This window comes from Oryctolagus cuniculus, chromosome 7 (genome assembly GCF_964237555.1).
Source record: "Oryctolagus cuniculus chromosome 7, mOryCun1.1, whole genome shotgun sequence".
NCBI lineage: Eukaryota > Metazoa > Chordata > Mammalia > Lagomorpha > Leporidae > Oryctolagus > Oryctolagus cuniculus.
Window position 1 is genome coordinate 58,917,038 of NC_091438.1, and position 23,500 is coordinate 58,940,537.

General features: G+C 47.3%; 2 protein-coding genes across 2 annotated transcripts; one reads left to right on the forward strand and one right to left on the reverse strand.

Annotated features, from left to right (window-relative positions):
• Window positions 1-1,580: 1,580 nt before the first annotated feature.
• Window positions 1,581-13,397, reverse strand: ATP5PB (ATP synthase peripheral stalk-membrane subunit b). Its single transcript, XM_002715776.5, has 7 exons — window positions 13,224-13,397; window positions 12,950-12,986; window positions 8,531-8,676; window positions 7,514-7,677; window positions 7,022-7,147; window positions 3,588-3,767; window positions 1,581-1,968 (listed from the first exon to the last, which is right to left on the reverse strand). Exons 1-7 carry the CDS (start codon window positions 13,261-13,263, stop codon window positions 1,891-1,893), a joined length of 771 nt encoding a protein of 256 aa, XP_002715822.1. The 5' UTR covers window positions 13,264-13,397; the 3' UTR covers window positions 1,581-1,890.
• Window positions 13,398-13,629: 232 nt separating this feature from the next.
• On the forward strand, window positions 13,630-22,032 carry WDR77 (WD repeat domain 77). The gene is made up of 10 exons (XM_002715777.5): window positions 13,630-13,764; window positions 14,014-14,199; window positions 15,071-15,212; window positions 15,465-15,514; window positions 18,430-18,500; window positions 18,630-18,684; window positions 19,131-19,202; window positions 19,771-19,879; window positions 20,360-20,428; window positions 20,981-22,032. The coding sequence occupies exons 1-10, from the start codon at window positions 13,650-13,652 to the stop codon at window positions 21,138-21,140; spliced, it is 1,029 nt and encodes a 342-aa protein (XP_002715823.2). The 5' UTR covers window positions 13,630-13,649; the 3' UTR covers window positions 21,141-22,032.
• The last annotated feature ends 1,468 nt before the right edge of the window (window positions 22,033-23,500 follow it).

Genomic DNA, 23,500 nt, shown 5'->3' on the forward strand with positions numbered 1-23,500 from the left:
CACAGTATTTCTGTGTATGCAACTAGCTTACTTCCCTGAGCATAATGACCTCACAGTTCATCCAGGTTGTAGCAGTTGTCCCAAGTTCCTTCCTGAAGGATGAATACATTGTATAACACTTTACTTATCCATTCATTACTTCCATATTTTAGCTGTAAGGAATAATGTTGCTATGAACCTGGTGTGGGAGAATCTCTTCGATGCCTTTTCATCCAGAAGTGTCAAGTGCAGAATCAATTAATTCTATTTTGAGTTTTTTGAGGAGCTCTCACACTTTTTAAAAAAAAAAAAAAAGATTTATTTACTTGAAAGGCAGAGTTGGGGGTAGGGGAAGGGTGAGAGATATTGACCATTTTTATTTGACAGATAAGAGTTAGACAGTGAGAGACAGAGAAAGGTCTTCCCGGCTGGTGCCGCGGCTCACTAGGCTAATCCTTCGCCTTGCGGCGCCGGCACACCGGGTTCTAGTCCCGGTCAGGGCACCGGATTCTGTCCTGGTTGCCCCTCTTCCAGGCCAGCTCTCTGCTGTGGCCAGGGAGTGCAGTGGAGGATGGCCCAAGTGCTTGGGCCCTGCACCCCACGGGAGACCAGGATAAGTACCTGGCTCCTGCCATCGAATCAGCGCGGTGTGCCGGCGGCAACGCGTCAGCCATTGGGAGGGTGAACCAAGGGCAAAGGAAGACCTTTCTGTCTCACTGTCCACTCTGTCAAAAAAAAAAAAAAAAAAAAAAAAAAAAAAAAAAAAAAAAAGGTCTTTCCTCTGTTGGTTCACCCCCAAAATGGCCACTACAGCCGGCACTGCGCCAATCCAAAGCCAGGAGCTAGACACTCCCACACAGGTGCAGCCGGGCCACAGCAGAGAGCTGGACTGGAAGAGGAGCAACTGGGACTAGAACCCGGCGCCCATATGGGATGCTGGCACCGCAGGCAGAGGATTAACCAAGTGAGCCATGGCGCCAGCCCCAAGAGATATTGACCTTTTACCTGTTGGTTCTTTCCCCAAATGCCCACAACAGCTGCTAGGCCAAGCTGAAGCCAGAAGCAGGAACTCCATTCCACATGCCCAGCAGGAATCCAAGCACCTGGGCCATCATGTCCTGCCTCCCAGGCACTTTAGCAGGATGCTGGATTGGAGGTGAGGAAGCTGGAACTTGAACCAGGCACCCTGATATGGAATATGGGCATCCTAAAGGGTGGCTTAAGCCATTGTGCCACAGCTTGCTACAGTAGCTACACCACTTCAAATTCCTATCAGTAATGCATAAGGTTCCATGTCTCCACATCCTCGTCAATATGTGCTCTTTTCTGATTCTGAGAAATAGCTGCTGGATTCTCAGAAGCGACTTTATGACATACTGAATCTATAATTTCCTTTTCAGGCTCTACTACCAAGATGGCAACAAGTCAATAACATGTTTGATATATAACGTTCCAAGAACACTAAGAAGCTTTAAAATTCGTGTAATTTATCAGTTAGCTATAAATGGTCTCATAAACAAGGTATTAGTTCAATGACATCTTTAATTTTTACCCATATGACAAATGTTAAGCAGTATTTTATAAAATAATGCAACTTGAAAAATATTTCAATTTTTACTTTATTGCAGGATGGTAGAATTAATTATAAATTCAAAGTGTAACTGAGTAATCTTTTAGTCAGGCAGCATGTTTTAATAAAAGCAAACTGCTCATTAAACGTGATCATGGAACAACTCGAAATACATAGAACAAAGGATGAGAAACATGACTGGCCAAGAGTTCTCTCATTTTATGAAAACTAAATTTGACTTTTAGGAAAGATAAAGTGTAACTTCAGGAGAGGGCAACAGTCACATTTAGTTTCCATCTGGTGAGTCAACTGATTCTAACAGTCTCCACCGGGCAGGTGCACTACATAACTGGCTGTGCCTGCGCCTTCTTTGCCAACAGCTTTAGATCTGCGATGCACTTGGCAATTGTCTCCTTTTCCTGCGACAAGGAAAGAGAAATTGTGTTAGACCTTTCTAGAACAGTAAAGGGTAAAAATGCTGTAATTCTAAAAGACGTCTTTTACTAAACCAGAATGACATGATTACTGGCTTAATAAGACTCTTAGAAAAGTTTAGAAGTATAATCAATTAGTTACAATTATTTAACATAGGGAAGATTCAATTTATTTTAAGCAAATCCTGGGACTTGGTTAAAATTCCCTCTTATTTATCTATCTGAAAGTCAGAGCTACAAGGGGTGGGGGGGAGAGGGAGAGAGAGAATCTTCCATCTACCCAGTTTACTCCACAAGTGATTCCTACAGCCAGGGCTAAAGCCAGGCCAAAGCTAAGAGCTTCATCCGGGTCTCCCACATGGTGGCAGGGGTCCAAACAGTTGGTCCACCTTCTGCTACTTTTCTCAGGCTGTAAGCAGGGAACTGGATCAGAAGTGGAGCAGCTGAGACTTGAACCGGCATTCAGATGGGATGCCGGCATTGCAGGCAGCGGCTTTACCAGTTAAGCCCCAACTCTTATCTTCTATGAGTAAAAACTATATAGAATGTGAAGCCAAACATCTGCCACTAATGTTTGCTTATATAACTAACAGTTGCTTTAAAAAGAACCCCCCAGGTATTAGCAATATAGAAATGTTAGGAAAGGATGAAAATAATTTTTAGTCTCTACTCCACACGTTTTTGTATTTTCTGTTTCTTACACAAATTATTTTAATGTAAGAGATAAATTTGTAAAAAAAAAAAATCACCATACTTTGACAGACTTTCTGTATAACCTACACAGGATTAGAAAACAAAATGACTAGAAAGGCCTAAATGTACAGTGTATCTGGGAAAGAGGAAATCAAATCATAAATAAATGAAATATAAATAATAAAATTTTAAGTAAATGATAAAATATTCACAATAAATTAAGTAGCTAGAAAGAGGGAATGAAATGGAAATCACGGAACTAGGAAATGGAAGGGGCCGGCGCTGCGGCTCACTAGGCTAATCCTCCGCCTGCGGCGCCGGCACACCGGGTTCTAGTCCCGTTTGCCCCTCTTCCAGGCCAGCTCTCTGCTGTGGCCAGGGAGTGCAGTGGAGGATGGCCCAAGTGCTTGGGCCCTGCACCCCATGGGAGACCAGGATAAGTACCTGGCTCCTGCCATTGGATCAGCGCGGTGCGCCAGCCGTGGCGGCCATTGGCGGGTGAACCAATGGCAAAGGAAGACCTTTCTCTCTGTCTCTCTCTCTCACTGTCCACTCTGCCTGTCAAAAAAAAAAAAAAAAAAAAAAAACACAACAAAGAAAAGAAATGAAAGGGGTTCACGTTAAACTCCATAGAGAAATTGAAAAAATTTAATGTTACCCCAGATGACAGAACTTGAACGAGGCCTGCCATCTTTCCACTGTTTTTGACCTATGTGGTGAGAGACCCTTTGGTAACCAAACTTTGAGGAAAGGGCAAAGTCATCACTGCAGCTGTGCGGCATCTTCTAGGATAGCACTACCCAAAAAAGCCAACCAGGTCTCCATACGCTAGCTATTTCCACGGTATCACAGCGCACAGCGTCAGCAGCAGCTGGTCTGACCCAGTACCCTCCAGAGAGTGCGTCACTGACCTGCTGTGCAGAGATGCTCTGCACCACGTGCTTCTCCACCCAGTTTATCATGTGCTCCTGCTCCTTCCGCTGCATCATATTCTGCACAGAGATGTGATAGTCCAGGCGATTCTTCACCTCCTTGTACACCCTATGCAGCCGTTCCCGGTACGTCAACTCCAAGGCCATAGCAATGTTATTCTGGAGCAAAATTAAGAAATGCTGAATGTCGTGTGCACACTTGAAAGAATATTTCCACTCCAAGGATTCTGCCAGATACAAGGTACCACTACTTTTTTATATTTCATGTCAAGCTCTTTCATTTAATTGGAATAGGTACGATATACACAGTAAAAAGTTTTAACAGCACATGGTAAAATTATTTTTAGAAATGCACGCAGGGGCCGGCGTTGTGGTGCAGTAGGTTAAGCTGCTGCTTGTGATGCCAGCATCCCATGCTGGGAGCGCCAGTTCAGCTCTCAGCTGCTCTGCTTCCAATCCAGCTCCCTGCTAATTGCCTGAGAAAGCTGTGGAAACAGCACAAGTGCCTGGGCCCCTGCTATCCATGTGGAAGGCCTGGATGGAGTTCCAAACTCTTGGATTTGGTTGGCCTGGCTAATAAATTGTGAAGGTCTGAAAAAAAGCAGTCACGCCACAAAGCCCATGCTCTCGAAGATCTCTACTTGGCCAACACACAGGTATCTCGAACCAACGCAAACACAACTGGAGGCTATTTACCACAGTCAGTCAGGGTGATCCTTTAACTGTGAAGTCCCGTCCTCCTTAAAAGCCTTCCATGACTCTCATTTACATTACAAGTCAGTCTGTGAGACTGGTACAGGGCCCTCTACCCAGCGGCCTCCTTTTCCTCTCCGCCTTGCCTGCTCCACTTCACCTGTGCTGGCTTCCTTACCATGCCCTGCCTATCAAGCAAACTTCCAAGCTTGGGGTCCTTGCCAGTATGTAGTTCCCCCTGCCTGGAACACTATTTCCCAGAAGTCCACAGCTCACACCATCACTTCTTCCAGGTGTCTTCTTGAATAGCACACGAGAGAGCTTTCCTGACTGCCCAACAAAATACTAACTACTCCCTCTTGCACCTTGCTTTGGCAAGAGCTCCCACACAGGAAAAACAACAAACATCTATTCAACAATACTAAACACATCATTACCAGCTGGTGCTCATGAAAAAGCCACATTTTCTAATTTGGTCACACACACAACCAGAATCTGTGTGTGTGAGTGCATGTGTTCATGTGGTGTGTGTACACCATGTACAAGGCAGAGGACATTCTGCACCTGGAACCTAACTATGCAAAGAGGCTTTGACATTTTCTGAGATTTTCACATACTCAGGTGTTAAAAATCTTTAAGACTGTAGATTCTTTTTTTTTTTTTTTTTTTTTTTGACAGGCAGAGTGGACAGTGAGAGAGAGACAGAGAATAGTCTTCCTTTTTACTGTTATTTCACCCTCCAATGGCCGCCGTGGCCGGTGCGCTGCAGCCGGCGCACTGCGCTGATCTGAAGCCAGGAGGAGCCAGGTGCTTCTCCTGGTCTCCCATGGGGTGCAGGGCCCAAACACTTGGGCCATCCTCCACTGCACTCCCAGGCCACAGCAGAGAGCTGGCCTGGAAGAGGGGCAACCGGGACAGAATCCGGCACCCTGACCGGGACTAGAACCTGGTGTGCCGGCACCGCAAGGCGGAGGATTAGCCTATTGAGCTATGGCACCGGCCAGACTGTAGATTCTTGGGTAGGTCCAACAGGGTCCAATTCCTCAAGTCTTAGAATGAATTAGCAACTCTACAATGGGGTCTGGCACTGTGGCACAGCGGGTTAAAGCACTGGCCTGCTGTGCCAGCATCCCATTTGGGCACTGGTTAAAGTTTCAGCTGCTCCTCCTTAGAATTTATTTGACAGAGTTAGACAGTGAGAGAGACAGACAGACAGATAAAAAGGTCTTCCTTCCATTGGTTCATCCCCCAAATGGCCGCTACGGCCAGAGCTACAGATCCGAAGCCAGGTGCTTCCTCCTAGTTTCCCATGTGGGTGCAGGGCCCAAGCACTTGGGCCATCCTCCACTGCTTTCCCGGGCCACCGCAGAGAGCTGGACTGGAAGAGGAGCATCCGGGACTAGAACCTGGTGCCCAGATGGGATGCCAGTGCTGCAAGGCGGAAGATTAACCAAGTGAGCCACAGCACCAGCCCCAAGCTGCTCCTCTTTTAATTCAGCTCTCTGTTAGAGCCTGGGAAAGCAGCAGAAGATGGCCCAAGTCCTTGGGTCCCTGTGCCCATGTGGGAGACCCAGAAGCTCCTGGATCCTGTCTTTGGATTGGCTCAGCTTCGGACATAGCAGCCATTTGGAGAGTAAACCAGCAGATGGAAGAACTCTCTGTCTCTACCTCTCTAACTCTTTCAAATAAATAAATCTTTAAATCGTAAAAACAAAAACAAACCTCTACACTGAAGATGACTTTGATGCATGTGGTGTTGTGATCACATAGAGAAATACTGGTCTAGATCCTCAATATTTCAGATACTTACTCTAGCTTAGCATTTAACAGGTGCTATTATAATAGAAAATTTCAATGCAAGAACACCTCACTTTTAAATATCCAGCTCAAAGTAAACAATGACAAAACACTTGAACATTTTTTTTTTTTTTTTTTTTTGACAGGCAGAGTGGATAGTGAGAGAGACAGAGAGGAAGGTCTTCCTTTTCCATTGGTTCACCCCCTAATGGCTGCTGCGGCCAGCACGCCGTGCTGATCTGAAGCCAGGAGCCAGGTGCTTCTCCTGGTCTCCCATGTGGGTGCAGGGCCCAAACACTTGGGCCATCCTCCACTGCACTCCCAGGGCACAGCAGAGAGCTGGACAGGAAGAGGAGCGACCGGGACAAGAACCTGGTGTGCTGGCGCTGCAGGCAGAGGATTAGCTTATTGAGCCGCGGCACCGGCCTGAACATGTTCTTACAAATTATTTTGGAAACTAAGTACTTTAGAATTTCATTATGCTCTGACCATCATAATAAATGCTAATGCAATCTGAATTTGCTTTGTAAATTTGGAATGTAAGTTATCAGTTTTTCTTACAACAAATATTCAAGTAAGGTACTCTTATAACAAGTTTATATGAACTACACAGTATGTATTTCATCTATGGTCTTTCCTGAGCAGTGCATGCCATTCTCTCATCAGCTATAATTTAATAATAATTTTCTTTTGTGTGGATTCTTTAAAAATTTCCACTGTTTCTAATTTTAGGATAGCCACAATTATTTTCCTACTTGACAGTTCTTAAATGTCCCAGTAGCAGCAGTTCCCAACCTCTACCCACACCTCTTTTCTAAATAGAGTATGCTCAACCGATTTAACCATTCCTTCTAAGAAATTCTGATTTTTTTCCTAATGTACATAAATGAATATCCATATTCTTAGAATCTTCTGAAACCTACCCTCTGCACATCAAAAAGGTAGTGTCGCTTCTGAACCAGAGCCTGCTGTGACTTCTCCTGTTCAATTGCATTCTGGATTTGTTTGATGGAAGCCTGTTTCACTTCTTCTAGCTGAGCGATTTTTTGCTGCAATTATGACACAGGCAACAAAGGTCAGTGAGAGCACCAACGATAACAGAAAAACATTCATATGATGCTTCCTCAACACCGTATCCGTCATCTGTGAATACATTTACAGAGACCACCCACTTATAGGGAAAAAGACACAAATCCTTAAAAAGAATTGCCCATACTAGCTACACGGTCTTGTTAGTGAATAAAGCTATGGAAAAATTGTAAGGTGTATCTCAAATTAGTAGCACACATTGATAAATGCTTATAGTTGTTATAATCAGATTCATTTCTGTATGTTCTCCCTCCAACACATGCATGACTAGATGGCCCTGGTGTTTCTGCTACAGTCTAATGGGAAATAAGGTCTACAGTTCTTACCTCATTGAGTTTATCTGCAAATTCGCCAATTGAGGCACCGTATTTTTTAATTACATATACAAGTAACCCTACTACTGATATGGTGGAGAAGGTCTCTGGGGTAATCACGTATATTTCTTTGGAGAGACAGTATAAGATAAGCCCAGTTCCAAGCATGTAGGGTCCTAAAAAAAGAAAGTTACTTTACAAATGGGTATGCTATGCCTAAAAAGGCAAAGATAGAAAAAATACTTTTGCATTTGATTGTTTGAAAGCAAATATTAAGTAACGATTTAGAATAATCAGATTCAAAGAACAAACACCAGACTGAGCAACAATATGGCAGAGTTGAGAGACACAGAACTGGACTCAAGGAAACCTGTGTCCTGATTCTGTACTTTATAAGCTGAGCAATCCAACGATCTCCAACAGTTTCCACAAATGGGAAGGGTGCCCTCCTCAGAGCTGAAGAAACTGAGAAACCATGGCTGTACAAGAGCTCCCCAGGAACCGCCTGCAGAGATGTCAGGTTACTGTCTGGTGACTCCTCTAGCAAAACAGAAGACTGAATGGGAACACTGGACAGGATAAAACTGAGCCATTCCTTGTCTACTTTTATTGAACAGTACCCTGATAAGCAAGAAACGACTGTAAAGCCACAGATACAAAAGGAAGAACTAATTATCAAGATTCTCAACTCCTGTAGCATTTAACAATGTTTCAAATATGGTTATTTTTAACCAGGCTATGAGTTCTGAAAGGACACAAACCACGATTTACGATTTAAGACATAAATATTGCAGGGGCTTAGTTCACCAATGTATACCTAGAATCACATGAGCAGGCATTTAAAAAACTGGTTATCAACAAATGCAGATTCTATAAAATTAAGTTACAATCTCAAACAAACTTAGAGTAAGCCCGGGCAATCAAATTAATTGTTATACTGAATCACCTTCACAATTCCTTTTAAAAAGGGCTGACTTGATTTTCGTGCTATCATCCAGACATTCTATCAAAGACTGGACAAATGCTCACCTGTGACACCAGTTTTAGGATAAAGGAACTGGAAGAATTCCTCAGGGATCAGCCCAAGACGAACTTTCCCTCCATATTCAGGGAGAGGTGGTACAGGGGCAAGACTTGGCTTCCCTGTGTGGAAGATCCTTGTTGCCTGCAATATCCTAAAGGTAGTAATTAGACGAATAAATGAAAGCGTCTTCCAGGAGAGCACAACGTGTAAGCGGCTAGCAGAAACAATGGATGGGGGTGAGGATGGAAGCAGTCTCCCACCAGCTGGCAGAAAGGTGAGAGAACACAGGAGGAACAGGAAGGCCAGGCTGCAGTAACTAGCTCAACAAGGGCAACGACTTAACCAGACTCCCTAAGGCTGGATGTGACCTTCTACACCATCCTGGAATCCCTCAGTCAAGCCCTTTGCCCGCTATTAGCACTGAAATATCTAAGAATATGGACTTTGCAACCGACTCCCTGGGCTAAGATCCTAGACATGCCTCTTGACTCTGAGCAAGGAACTTCTGCCCTCCTAATCCCAGATCTCTCAAACTGGGATAAGGATGTTACCTGAATTCAGGGCTGCTGTGAGGATTGAGTGCCTAGAGTGGTGCCTAGCAGATGGTAAAGTTTTATGTAAGCAGTTACTACATGGCTGCTATGTTGTAAGCTCCTTTATGCCAAAAGCTTTGACCTTGCTGAATATCCCTTTATACTATGCTAATTACTATGTGAAACAGTCCTTTTTAATTTAGGGCAGTTCTAATTCTGTTCATGTTTAATCTGAACTACCACACAGATCCTTGGAATCTCTGTTAGTTCTAGCTCTTCTATGGAAGATAACACATAGCTGGTTCATCAGATCTCTGGTTCTGGCCACAAAAAAAAAAAAAAAAAAAAAAAAAAAAAAAAGAGGTATAAAGTACTTAATACTAAATAAAGCCTGGCCAATTCATTCATTCCATAAATATTTATTGAGAACTTGCTATTGCAAATACTGGGCTTGAATTAATATATTAGCATCAATAGCAAGCTCTTCTTGGAATAAAGGAGCCTGAGATTCCATTTTTAGCAGTCACAGCTAATACTGATGTCTCATTAAGCTTCTAATAAAATGAAATCTCCTAGTTTCTTTCCTGTCTTCTGTCAAGCTTGGACTCCAAGCTCTCAGGAAGCTTCTGTCCCCTTTTCTACCCTCCCACTTTCTCACTCTACTTCTAACCCCTTGCAGTTTACGAGTTTACAACATTTCACTGTTTTTGCTTAATGCTCATCTTCTATTATTTTTGCCTCCAATGATATTAGCTACCTCACCAAGCTTTGAAATTTGAGATTCATGCTTGATATTCCTTCATTTAAAGTAATTTTCTCAACATCAGCACTATTTTGTTTTTATTTGAAAGAGAGACAAACAGATATTGATATCCTGTCTGCTGGTTCACCCCCTAAAGGCCCCAACAGCCGGGGCTCAGCCAGGCTGAAGCTGGGAACCCAATCCAGGCCTCCATGTGGATGGCAGGGACCCAACCACTTGAGGCATCACCCACTGCCTCTGAGGCTGCCCACTAGCAGGAAGCTGGACCTGAATCAAGGTACTCCAATCGCCCTAACACCACCTGCCCCACCAGCACTGCTGACATTTTGGAATGGATATTTCTCTGCTGTGGAATGCTGTTCTGTGTACTACAGAATGTTTAGCTGTATCCCTGTGGCTTTTATAAGCCTTCTCCCCCTCCCCTCTGTGACCCTATTCATACATCCAGAGGTAAAAATAAAAAAGTCTTCAGACATTGCCAATTGTACCCTGGAAGGCAAAATCTGTCCAGGTTGAGAACCATTGATTTAAATCATGGTACTAGAGAACCTGCACACAAATTCTCTCACCAAATAGCTGTCTTAGTTTAAGCCTCCATCATCTCTCGCTTAAACTAGTTCAAGGATCCAAAACCTCGTCTCTATGCTTCTTATCGAACAACCCTTAAACCTACCCTCCACATCACTGCTGTTGTTTTTAAAATGTAAACGTGACTTGAATAGGGTCTTCTGGACAGAAAACTAATGTAGCACACGTGATCCAGAACCTGTGAAATTTTATAAGCCTTATCTTCACTCATTTCCCTACACACTAGCCATGCGGAACTGCTCACAACTCCCAAAAAACCAAGGCTTGCCTTATGCTGCTCCTTCTGCCTGACAGGTTCCTTGTACCAACGTCTGCTACACCCAACCTGTCTTCAGAAAACCTCAAGCACAATCTTTACAAAGGCTCCCCCAGTCTTGGGCTAACATTCATTGATTTAAACAACCAAACATTTACTGATTTTCTACTCATACCAGACACTGGGAACACAGCAGTGAACGAAATGTCAGCCCTTAACACTGCAGAGAGCGGTGTGGCAAGTGTCAGTGTGCACATTCACACAATTTCAAGTAGATAAAAGTGGTACGAAGAAAAACAGAGCACGGATGGGGGCCAGCACTGTGGCGTAGAGGATAAAGCCGCTGCCTGTAGTACTGGCATCCCATATGGGTGCTGGTTCGAGACCCAGCTGCTCCACTTCCAATCCAGCTCTCTGCTATGGCCTAGGAAAGCAGTAGAAGATGGCCCAAGTCCTTGGGCCCTTGGGCCCCTGAACCCGTGTGGGAGACCCAGAAGAAGCTCCTGGCTCCAAATTGGTACAGCTCCAGCCATTTGGGGAGTCAGCCAGCGGATAGAAGACCTCTCCCTTTCTGACTCCCCTCTGTGTAACTATGACTTTCAAATAAATCTTTTTTTTTTTTTTTTGGACAGGCAGAGTGGATAGTGAGAGAGAGAGAGAGAGAGAGAGAGAGAGAGAGAAAGGTCTTCCTTTTGCCATTGGTTCACCCTCCAATGGCCGCCGCGGCTGGCACGCTGCGGCCGGCACACCGCGCTGATCCGAAGCCAGGAGGAGCCAGGTGCTTCTCCTGGTCTCCCATGGGGTGCAGGGCCCAAGCACTTGGGCCATCCTCCACTGCACTCCCAGGCCACAGCAGAGAGCTGGCCTGGAAGAGGAGCAACCGGGACAGAATCCGGCAGCCCAACCGGGACTAGAACCCGGTGTGCCGGCGCAAATAAATCTTAAAAAAAGAAAAAAAACCACCAGAGCACAGTAAGGGGACAGGGAGTACTGAAGCAGGGTAGGGCTTTTTTGGTTAAGTCCTGGGAAAGCAGACAAGCCAGCAGAAAGGGCCTGGGGTAAGAAAGAGCTTGGAGTTGCAGAGGAACAAGGCCAGTATGGTTGAGAATGAGCTCAACAGAATAGAAGGAGTCGGAAATAACAGGTAGGATGGATCAATTCATACTGGGTATTCTGGGTTACACTAAATTTGAATTTTATTTCAAGAGGGAGGGGGGCACACTGGGAGATGCTGGGTGTAAAACAGACATAATCCCCGTGGCTACTTGTGAGAATGGGCTGTAACGTGGCAAGACTCAAGATGCAAGGGCACTAGTTAAGAGACTACTGGTAGTGAAAGAAGTGCTCGTGCTCAGGGTCCAGATGTAATCTGGAGGAGACTTACTCATCTGGATGACAGGGAGTGGGAAAGAAAAAAATGTTCCTTGCAAGTTGTACATGTGGTTAACTGTGTATTACCTGAATTATAATTATTTGTTTACATGTCTGTATGGATGGCTTCTCTGGCAAGTTGGATGCAGTCAACTAGAGCTCTACTTTATTGTGAATCTGACTCAATGAATACCAGTACTCAAGTTATGGGATAAATTCTGCAAGCCTTAGGGTTAAGTCTGGAAATACACAGAAACCATAAAGGAAACTGACATGTCTTATGAAAAAATTTTTTTAACAGTGACAGCTGCTAATATTTCTTAAGCATACACTATGTATCAGGCAGTATCTTTAGCGTTTCACAGGACTGAAGAGTCTTCTAAGCTGTACTATCATCCCCGTTTGGGAGAGGAAGACTGAGGCCACACAAGAAGCAGAGGAGCCAGGTTCTACGCGGGCCCCACTCTAGACCACTACTCTACAGCTGCGAACACCCCAGACTGTGTGGGAGCTCCATCAGGCAGGCGCCGAGCCTTACAAACTCGTTGTGCCTTAGGCAAGTTAAATGTTTACGGACTCAACGTATGATTTCTCTGACATGATCTGGCAGGAAAAGGCAAGAAGCGGGAAGACGCTGGAAGCCAACATGCTGCACTGTTTCACGTAGTAAACTCTGCTCTTGGGTACGTAATCTTGTAATTTCGATTCAGGCTTTAGCAGCTGTGTCAGGTTGAAGGTCACACGGGAGAGGGGCGGGGCCTAGCGCAGGTTATTTATCCTCTTAGGACAACATTCCAGGCAGTTACAAGAACCAGTGTTCAAGAAAGGAAATTTCTGGCCTAATGCTACGGGGGAGCCACAGAGAAATGAAACGAGAGAAAACAAGGGCACAGAGAATGCTTCTCACACTTACCCCGGGCCCAGGAGGCCTGCGTTCTTCAGACCGGGGGCTGCGGAGACACAAGGCGCAGGTCAGCCAAGCCCAGGTGAAGCCTGCGCTGCCTTTCCCAGCCCCCGCGGTGCCCGAACACTAAGAACTTGCGCCTTTTTTGCCCTCCCAAGCGGCGCTCATCACGGTCCACCCAGGCCCAACGCGCGCCTTTCTGTGCCTTCTCAACCCTATGACCCCTAGACTCTCTTTCTTTACAGTATCCCCGGTAGGCCAGACCAGAGTCTATACCCCTTACCCGCTGCGGCGGCGGCAGAAAGCACCACTCGGGACAGCATGGTCAGCGAAAGTCCAGGCGTCCCTGTGACCCCGGCCGGAGACTGTCAGGGGTGGGAGCAAGATGGCCGCCTACAAGTCTCGCGAGAAGAGAACGTGCTCCACCCCCCCCCCCCCCCCATCCTCGCTTTCGTCTGGAGATTTTTTTGGTTTTCTCGCGAGAAGAGGCGCAGTGGGTTGGGAGGGGAGGGCTGAAAACCTGTTGCCGGAGGGCGGCCGCCGGAAAACGGGATGGGAGCGTTGAAACAAATTATCGCGAGAAGTCGAGTTATTGGAGCCCCCCAGAACGGGGTGGAGGCCCAGAGGTGCACCACGTGGGGTTGCCGCTGCAGCTGAATCCGCGTCCGGCGTCCAGTTCGGGGGTAGGATTGAAGCTGGAACCGTGGAGATGCGGAAGGAAACTCCGCCTCCTCCAGTGCCCCCGGCGGCCCGCGAGTGGAACCTTCCCCCTAATGCGCCCGCCTGCATGGAACGGCAGTTGGAGGCTGCGCGGTACCGGTCTGGTGAGCCGAGATCGGGGCCTGGGAACTCCCTCAGCCCTGCCCGGGCCGTCCTCCTCCGGGATGCCCCTCCCCGCCCACCCTGGCCCCGCGAGCCGGCCAGACCTCTTGCCTTGCGTCGCCGAGCTGTCCCCAGCACTGCGCCGCGTTCCCGAGCCCAGATCCTGACTTGGCCCACGTGTTGTTCGGTGTGGTCGCCATGGAGACCGGCCGGTCCACGCCTCGCGCGCTGACAGCTTGTCCCTCCCCTAGATGGGGCGCTGCTCCTCGGGGCCTCCAGCCTGAGTGGCCGCTGCTGGGCCGGCTCCCTCTGGCTTTTCAAGGACCCCCGTGCGGCCCCCAACGAGGGCTTCTGTTCCGCTGGCGTCCAGACAGAGGCCGGAGTGGCAGACCTCACGTGGGTGGGGGACAGAGGGATCCTCGTGGCTTCTGATTCAGGTGAGTCACTTCCCCCCTTCATCTCCTCGTGTGGCATGGGGTTCGGGTTGGCTGGGCTGAGTGTCTGATGTTCCAAACCAGTGCGTGGAGGAGCCCGAGAGTGTAGGTCCTGAATGCAAAAGGCTGTGTAGGTGGGAAATAGCTTTTCCAAGATTCTAAATTGCATGGTGGGATATCCTAGGAAAAGCCACAACAAAGTTAAGAACTGGATTGGAACCATTTCCCTTCCCTCCTAACCACGCGCTAGAAACCTCAACCTAGACCTACCTAGGATGATCTTGATTTTAAAGTTGATGCTGAGGCTTCCCATTTTCTTCTTGAATGTCAGACTCAGCAGTGGAGACTTTGAAACTGAAAAAAATCGGAATTTGAAACTAAAAAAAACTGCATTGCATGGTGGTTTAAAAGGGGCATGTCAAAGATTGATCTTCTGACAGCTGAGCGTTCACACCAAGTGCAAAACACACAGTCAAGTGCAGCAGATACTTACGAGTGTCCAAATAGTTGGGAAGAGTTAACATCACTGGACTGTGTGCTGCTTTGACAATTAGGGGGTCTTCATCCTTGTGCCCTGTTCGCTCACTGGAAGTGGAAACATGGGTTTTAGAGACTTTTGCCTTTTCCTGTCTTTTTTGAGGCGCTTCCCCCTTGTAGTTGTCTGGGTTGCTACTAGGAAGACAGTAATGCAGCAGAAAGACAAGCCCGGGAGGTTGGCTAAACCCTCTGATGATGTGGCTTTTGCTTTTATGAAAAAAGCAACGTTTGTTTAGTGACGATGACTACTTGAGTCTTAGAAGTGAATTTCTGTCTTGATATAATTCAAGCTTATGCTTCTCTCACCCCTGACCCCTACCCCAACCACCTCCGCCAGGTGCGGTTGAACTGTGGGAGCTGGATGAGAATGAGACACTTATAGTCAGCAAGTTCTGCAAGTACGAGCATGATGACATCGTGTCTACCATCAGTGTCCTGAGCTCCGGCACACAGGCTGTCAGTGGTGGCAAAGACTTCTGGTGGGTGCCTGTTCTCACTGCTCCCGCCTCTGGGCCTCTTTTGCATGTCCTCACTGTCCTGTTAACCTGCTCAGGGTTAAGAAGCTGTTGACTGATACTAGCATGCTTTTTGCAGTCCATTGCAAATGGACCATAGGAAGAGTCCAGGAAGCAAAGACGTGAGACATGTTGCAGAAAGGAAGTTCTTGTTTGAGCCTTTTGATGTTGGTAGGAGAGATCAAGCTTAAGTGTCTGTTTCCTTTTGCTTCTCAGCATCAAAGTCTGGGACCTTGCTCAGCAGGTGGTGCTGAATTCATACCGAGGTGAGTATTCCTTCTTTCTCCTCCTGGCCTTAGCTGTTTTGTTTTTATTTCCCCTGTGTGTTATTTGCACTTGGCTTGGGTGTTGGAGAAGCAGTTCCGTGTTCTCCTGCCTGCTAGTTTTCTTCTAAAATTATAGGCTCTAATATCTACCTCCATTTTCCTTATTTCTGTTTGGTTTTTAAGTTATATTTATTTTATTTGAAAAGCTGAGTTACAGAGAGAGAGAGACATTTGCTGGTTTATTCCCCCAATGCCTGTAATGGCCAGGGCTGGGCTAGGAGCCAGGAACACCACCCTGGTCTCCCACAAGGATGGCAGGGGCCCGAGAACTTGGGCCATCGTCTGCTGCTTTTCTGGCCACATTAGCAGGGAGCTGGATCAAAAGTAGAGCGGCAGAGACTCAGCCAGCACTCACAGATGCCAGTGTCACAGTTGGCGGTTTAACCTGCTACGCCACAACACCGGCCTCTCATTTTCCCTGTTTCTGTTGATGCTCTTACCTCCTTCTCAGTCACAGAGAGTTCAGACTCAGTCCTCTTCCACTTCTGCTGTCCCTCTGCTGTTGGTCCCCAGGGTCTTGTGAGTCTTCTTCCATTTGGTCCATCCCCTCACTGTGCATTTCTCCTGCGCCCAGTCGTTTTCAGGCCCTTCCGCACACAGACGGAAGCCCTGTCTCACACCTGGAACCTTCGGCTCTTTTGGTCGTTTATTGGTTCCTGTCTGTAGATCAGAATACTGTTTTTATGTCATGGCTTGCAAGCCCTTTTTACTGTCATTCTCCTTGCAAGCATGTAGTCCTGGCCTAAGCCAGTCACAGTAGATGCTTGACATTCTTGAGGGAAAGCCCTGAGAATTGTGAATCTTGAACTTTTGAATATTCCCTTCCATAAAATGTTTATTTTCCTGGTCAGAACCATTTTTTTTTTTCCCCTATGTTTTTCCTTTTTGCTTTCATGAGCAACACGAGCCGTTGGGAGCCATTCCTCATGAAGATAATGTCTAGAACATAAAGTGCGGCTCCGGGCTGTAGATGCTGGGTGATCCCTGTGGGGGTCTTCCAGTGGCTGGGTCCCTTTCCCTCACATGATCCACCTATAGGCCAGAGCAAAAATCACCGACTCGCACATCTCCCGGGCCTCCACATAAAGGGCAAATAGTGTTGAAACGCCAGTGCCCCCAGTCTACTACGCTTGCCTTTGATTTCTTAGACATGTGATGTGCTTTCCTGGATGATGCTAGCTGTTTTTCAGCATTTCCTTCATTCGTGTCTCAGTCCTGACACGGATGTCCAAAGCCTTTGAGAGCAGAGGAACCACGTTTCCTTTCTTCATCTTTTGTATATCTCCACGGTGCTTATCTCAGAGCTTCGCTTTTTTCCAGGGAGCAATAAAGTCCTTTTCTAGCTTATCATCCATTCATTCCAGGGCTGGGAGAGAACTGTGGAAGGCAGTTTACTTCCACCCTTCTGTGTCAGAGCGGAGCTACTCAAACTGTCGTGGCAAGTCTAACTGAAGGACTCTAGAGAAGTGGTTTCCACAGCCCCTGATTAACACTTAGCAGTGATCATCAAAAATGTTTACCCGTAGAATGTTTTGAAAACTACTCCCTCATATGTTTTTAATGCTAGCTAAAAGATTTTAAGCTGCGAAAGAGATAGTTTCTAACATCATTTATCAAATACTTATATACTTTTCAAGTATTTATTTGTTAGCATTTTTGATTTGCAGATTAAGCCTATTTGATTTGTACAAAATGTCTTCTCAAATAGCCTTTCAGGTGAAAATCCAGTATGCATTGTTAAGCCAGTTTCATAAATTAGACTTAACTTTTTATCAGAAAAAGTTGAATTCATTGCTAAATTCTGGCAAACTTGTAGGAAGTGTCTTCCTACAACACCTATCAGATCTTTCAGTTGTTTTTGTTAGGTGCAGGTAAGGCGCAGAGCCATAATGGAGTTCTTGATGTGACTGAAACAAGCTAAGTCCCCTTCACTAAATTTTGCCAGTGTTCCTGCTCTGTAGCTCCCTGGCTCTTAGGAAAAAGCCCCTTTTGTTCTTTAGTTTGGAATCTTTGAATTTTACACCCCATGAAAAGGTTTGGGATGAGTAAGAGCCATGTGTTCCTTCTGTAAGGTAGGAGACACATGATTGAAAGTAGAGGCAGTTGAATTTTAGGCAAGAGAACTTTGGAGAAATTGATTTTCCTAAGTATCCGCACCCCGAACTTCCTCAAAAATTGTGTGTTTTACTTGGAGATACAGGAGCTCCAGTTATGAAGACTGCTATTCCAAACTTGGCTCTTGTATCCAGGATACCTTACCTGAGTTCACTGTGCTGACTAAGCCCCTCATTTCTCCTTCATCATCTTTGCAAATTTTTTGCCCAGACATTTTTAGGTTTTATAACACTTTAGCCTTTTTTATTTAAAAAAAAGAGATTTGTTTATTTATTTGAAAGTCAGAGTTATGCAGAGAGAGAGACAGAGAGGTCTTCCATCTGTTGGTTCACTCCCCAAATGGCTGCAATGGCCGGAGCTGCACCGACCCTAAGCCAGGAGCCAGGAGCCTCTTCTGGGTCTCCTATGCAGATGCAGGGGCCCAATGACTTGGGCTGTCTTCTGCTTTCCCAGGCCACAGCAGAGAGCCAGGTCAGAAGTGGAATAGCCAGGACACGAACCGGCACCCATATGGGATGCCAGCGCTTCAGGCCAGGGCCTTAACCCGCTGTGCCACACGGCCGGCTCTGGCACTTTAACCTTTCTTCTTAGGTTTTGTCTAGTCCTTTTCTCTCACAGAATTTGCTAAATGATAACAGGCCTGTGTCTTCAGATTCCCTCTCACCCCTTGATTGTATCTGGCTTGCCTTGTAGAGCCCTCAGTTGCCTCTGTCATGTTTCATTTTCTCTCTCCTTCACAGCTCACGCTGGGCAGGTCACCTGTGTTGCTGCCTCTCCCCATAAGGACTCCGTGTTTCTTTCGTGCAGTGAGGTGAGATACTGCCTCTGCTCTCCTAACCACACACCAGCCCTCTGTAGGCCAGAGTCTCTGGTGTGGAGAACTGGCCAGCAGTTGGTCCTTTGGCTTGTGAGACCATTTGAATGCTCCTCTTTCTTTTAGGACAATAAAATTTTACTGTGGGATACCCGCTGTCCCAAGCCGGCATCACAGATGGGTGAGTCTGAGAGCCTTGGTGGGGAGGCCCTAGGAGCTTACCTGGAAGAGACGTTCTCTGACTAGAGTAAAAGGAATACTGCTGTATGTGACATAAGTGACATAATTTTTTTTCAGCTGGGGCTCTGCTAACCCCACTCTATGCAATGAGTACAAAGAAGGAGGGAAAGGGGCTGGTTCCTGGGGGGTGATTTGCTTGGTCAGATGAGTGGGCAGAGGGCCGGAATTGGTATCTTCATGCTTTTTGCTTGAAACTTGGCTTATGTCTGGAAAGCACAGGAGGCTGATGGATTAAGGTAGTTTATGAGGTGCAGGACTGAGGACCTGCTGCCTTAGCAGGGTGTGGGAAACGAAGTAAAGGTGCTCCTTGGAGTTCGAGTGACTTCTGTTGAGAAAGTGCTTCCTGTGGGTTCTGAGTTTTGTTCTGGATCCTTCTTTCCTTTGCAGGCTGCAATGCCTCTGGCTACCTTGCTACTTCACTGGCTTGGCATCCTCAGCAAAGTGAAGTCTTTGTCTTTGGTAAGGCAGCGTGTCAGACTGCGTGTTGGCTCTGGGCACGGGCGGGTGGGAGAGGAAGCTCACTGGGTGCTGCACCGGCTCTTGCTGCTCCATCGCACAGCAACTTGAGCACTTGATGGATGGCAGTAATGGAGGGGTCAGGAAGGGGCATGACTCAAAAGTACTTGCGATTTAGCTTTGGCGAGCATAATGGGTTTTTTTTCCGCAGTGAATTGATTCCTGTTTGTTCTGGCTCCCATATTCTGGGCATGCCTAGTGGTTAGTGAGCCACAAAGCAAGTGCTTTGTTGTGTTGGGAATTCTCTCCCATTGTGTGTTGAGTGGTACTGTTGTCTTGGTAATAAGGCCAAGCGTATGATGATGTAGCTTATGGTTAAAATGACAGCTGCTTCATTCATTCACGCAGTTTTCACAACCACCTCATAGTTGTTATTCCTACTTTGCAAAAGAAACTGATGCTCAGAGCAGTCGACTTGTCTGGGCTTGAGAAACTGGGATTCAGATCTGGATCTGGCTGACCCCACAGCCCGTGTGCTTAACCTCGGCGCCGTGTTCCCTTTGTTCTGCAGGTGATGAGAATGGGACTGTCTCTCTTGTGGACACCAAGAGTGCGGGCTGTGCGCTCAGTTCAGCTGTGCACTCGCAGTGTGTCACTGGGCTGGTGTTCTCGCCCCACAGGTACTGTCCTTTGTCATCGGGGACCTGAGGGGCCTGAATGGGAACGGGTGTGGGTGAAGCACTGCTGACTGGGCGGCTCCTTGGAGCGCACGGTGCTCTGGCCCCGCTCTCAGAGCCTCAGAGATCTCTCAAGCCCCGTGGACCTTTCTTGGGTTCCATAGGCTCTGTGAAAATGGCTGAAAAGGGGCCTCATTTTTGCTTAGCAGCCAAAGTGACTAATCCGTGGGCTCCTGGGCTGGGTGTGGGGAGAGCCTCTGTTTCTGGGTTGCTGCCGAGGCCACAGAGAGGGGCCAGATGCGATGGTTTGTGGCCAGGATAATGGCCAACCTGACTTTGTTCCATGTTCCCCTTCTTTCCCTGGAACTTGTAACGGGGACTTGCAGGGTTGCGACCTCAGCCGCAGCTAGTGGACTGGCCCAGGGAGGGCGGTGGTGGGGATCCTCGGGCTCTCCTTTCCCAACCCTCTGCTTGCTCTCCCAGTGCACCCTTCCTGGCCTCTCTCAGCGAAGACTGCTCGCTTGCTGTGCTGGACTCCAGCCTTTCCGAGGTGTAAGTGTGGCGTGGACTCCCGTGACTCGGAGTCGGGCAGGGAGCAGTGGGCGGGTGGGCGTCTTTCTCCTCAGAGGCGGGCATAGCCTCTGGAGGGATGGGCTGAAGGAAGCAGGCAGAGTGTTGACAGTCGGCTGTGTCGCTGAGGGAGGAGGAGTGTGGGTGGTGGGTGGGATTTCCAAGTCTAACCTTCAGCCCTCTCCCACCAGGAGACAATCTAGCCTTTTGCCGTAAAGAGCCAGGTCTGTGCAGTGCAGCCTGCGGTAGGGTAAAAGGCACCAGAGCCAAGATCTGAGTTAGGGCTCCGTCTTTGCCGTGGCTTGCTGTCTGAGCCTGACTCGTGTCCCTGCCTCACTCTGTCTGCCACTCTTCATTATGAGAATGGAGGACTGGGTGGCATGGCTGACGGCACACACCGTGGATAGTTACACTGCTGTCCTGGTGATAAAGCCACACAGACAATGTGCTCTGCCTCTTTGGGTCTCTGTCTTCCCCGGGTGTACATTTTCTTGTCTCTGCCATGCTCAGACTGTTTTTGTTTCTCTCTTGTAGGTTTAGGAGCCGGGCCCACAGAGACTTCGTGAGAGATGCTACTTGGTCCCCGCTCAATCACTCCCTCCTTACCACGGTGGGCTGGGACCATCAAGTCATCCACCATGCTGTGCCCACAGAGCCTCTCCCAGCCCCGGGACCTGAGAGTGTAGCCGAGTAGGTCGGATTTCAAATGGCAAGCAGATCTGCTCCCGTGCCCCGCCCCTCAGTGTGAGACAACCAGAGCCTTTTACAGAGGGGCGACACCCTAGATCTGTGCGGTTAATCCGCCCTGTCTCCGCCTGAGGGAGGCCGGATTCTGGGAGCCTGTAGTCACAGAGAGGAAAGGCTTGGAACACGGGAATGTCAGTGTGTAGGTGTGTGTGCGATCTCTAGTTGTTGGTGGTGGGAGGAGTCAAAAAGAAATCCATCCCACACCTTCCCCAAGCACTGCCCCCAGCCTCCCCTCCCGCAGATGTCCACTGCTTCCCGTGTAGCTGTCTCAGGAATTGCCTGTGTCTGGATGGGGTTTGGGATGGGGGCACCCCTGGGTTCTTGGAAGCAGCTCTCGATGCCCCTCAGGGACAAGAGCAACATTCTGAGCTCTTCTGTTCCCCAAACTCCAGCCCAGCTACTTTGAGGAAGAGGCAGGACACGCCACAGTTGTACACAAACTCCTTGCCATTAAACTGAGTCAGAAACCAACTTTCTGGCTGACAACCCAGCCTGGAGCGTGTGTAAAGCCCATAGCTTCTCCTTCACGCCCCCATCCCGCTCCCGAATGATGTGTGTATGAGGGATGAGTGTTCTGTCAGACTCCATAAAGAAAAGTTTGGAGATGATGGAGGCTTAAAGACATTTCAGTTACATTAGCAAACTGACATAGACTGTTACAGAGAAATCTCGGCTCCTTCTCCCACCCGAAAGCAGCCTGGCACCTGACCTCTCCTGGCCCCTTTCCCTGGATAGAGGAAGTCTGCATGCTGTGTCTGTGGACTCCGGAGGTTTTTAATTCCAGCATCAGAGAATTAAAAATGATTGTTGATGGAATAAAGAGGCATTGTTGGCCTGTGTGTTCTGCGGTATGTGTGGTACTTCACTTGGGCCCGTCACCAGGGTGCATTGTGTAGCCCATTGCCTTCTGTGTGCTCGCTCACGTCCCAGAGTGGCTAGCTGGAACATAGGTGAACATTTATTTGTTCCTTGGGTTGGCGGAGCGGATCAGTTACTGATTGTGTTAAAACTAAATACAGTCTATTACGTACTTTGGAGTTTAGGTAAAATTATTATGAAACTGGGGCAGTTTGGAGGAATTTGGACACAATCGTCCCAGCTCTGGCCATTGTGGCCATCTGGGGAATGAACCATCAGATAGATGAACTTTCTCACTCCCTGTCTCTGTAGCTCTATCTCTCAATAAGTAAATTTTTTTTTTTTAAAGATTTTTATTTATTTGAAAGAGTTACACAGAGAGATAAGGAGAGGCACAGAGAAAGAGGTCTTCCATCCGATGGTTCACTCCCCAATTGGCTGCAATGGCCGGAGCTATGCTGATCTGAAACCAGGAGTCAGGAGCTTCTTCCAGGTCTCCCATGTGGGTGCAGGGGCTCAAGGAGCTGGGCCATCTTCTACTGCTCTCCCAGGCCATAGCAGAGAGCTGGATTGGAAGTGGAGCAGCCGGGTCTTGAACCAGCGTCCATATGGGATGCCAGCGCCTCAGGCCAGGGTGTTAACCAGCTGCGCCACAGCAGGCCCCATAAGTAAATCTTTAAAAAAAAAAAAAAAGTGATGGAGAAAAAAACCTATAAGATTAAAATCCAAGGAAACCTGTGTGCCCAGGGAGTCTTCAGAAAGTTCATGGAAAATACGTTTGAAAAAATATATGAGTGGATTTCAAAATTTTTTGAACTAAAATCAATACCTTTTAATTCCATTTTCCTACAAATTTAGAAGTATCCATGTGTCACGGTGGTTAAAATGACATCAAAGAAGGAACGATGTTTGAAGAACAGTCTTTTATGGTGAAAAATGTATATGTTTGGGTTCAGGGAAACCCGTGCTGATGAGAGTAATTCACATATACGAGTGCTCGTTACCAAGATCTTTGCAAACCTACTCACTGTTCAGTATGACCACAGTGAATGGGTGGATGGATAGGTTGTAATAAGCAAAGAAAACAGTTCAAAGTGTGCTCAGTGAGAAGAGTCCTGTCACACGTGGGTAAATCAATAGGTCCTGAGCTTGGGAATAGTTCCAGTAAAGTAAGCTTGGACTTACCGATGATGGGAGAGATAGAGTAGTTTTGTTTGGTTAAAAACAAAAATTACAAAAAATACCAAAAATTACAGAGGCCAGTGTAGAGGGTTAAGCAACTGCCTGCGATGCTGGCATCCCATGAAGGGGCTGGTTCATGTCCCCGGCAACTCCAGCTCCTTCCTGGTGGGCCTGAAAAAGCAGCAAAAGATGGTCCTAGTACTTGGGCCCCTGCCACCCATGTGGGAGACCCGGATGAAGCTCCTGGCTCCTGGCTTTGGCATGGGC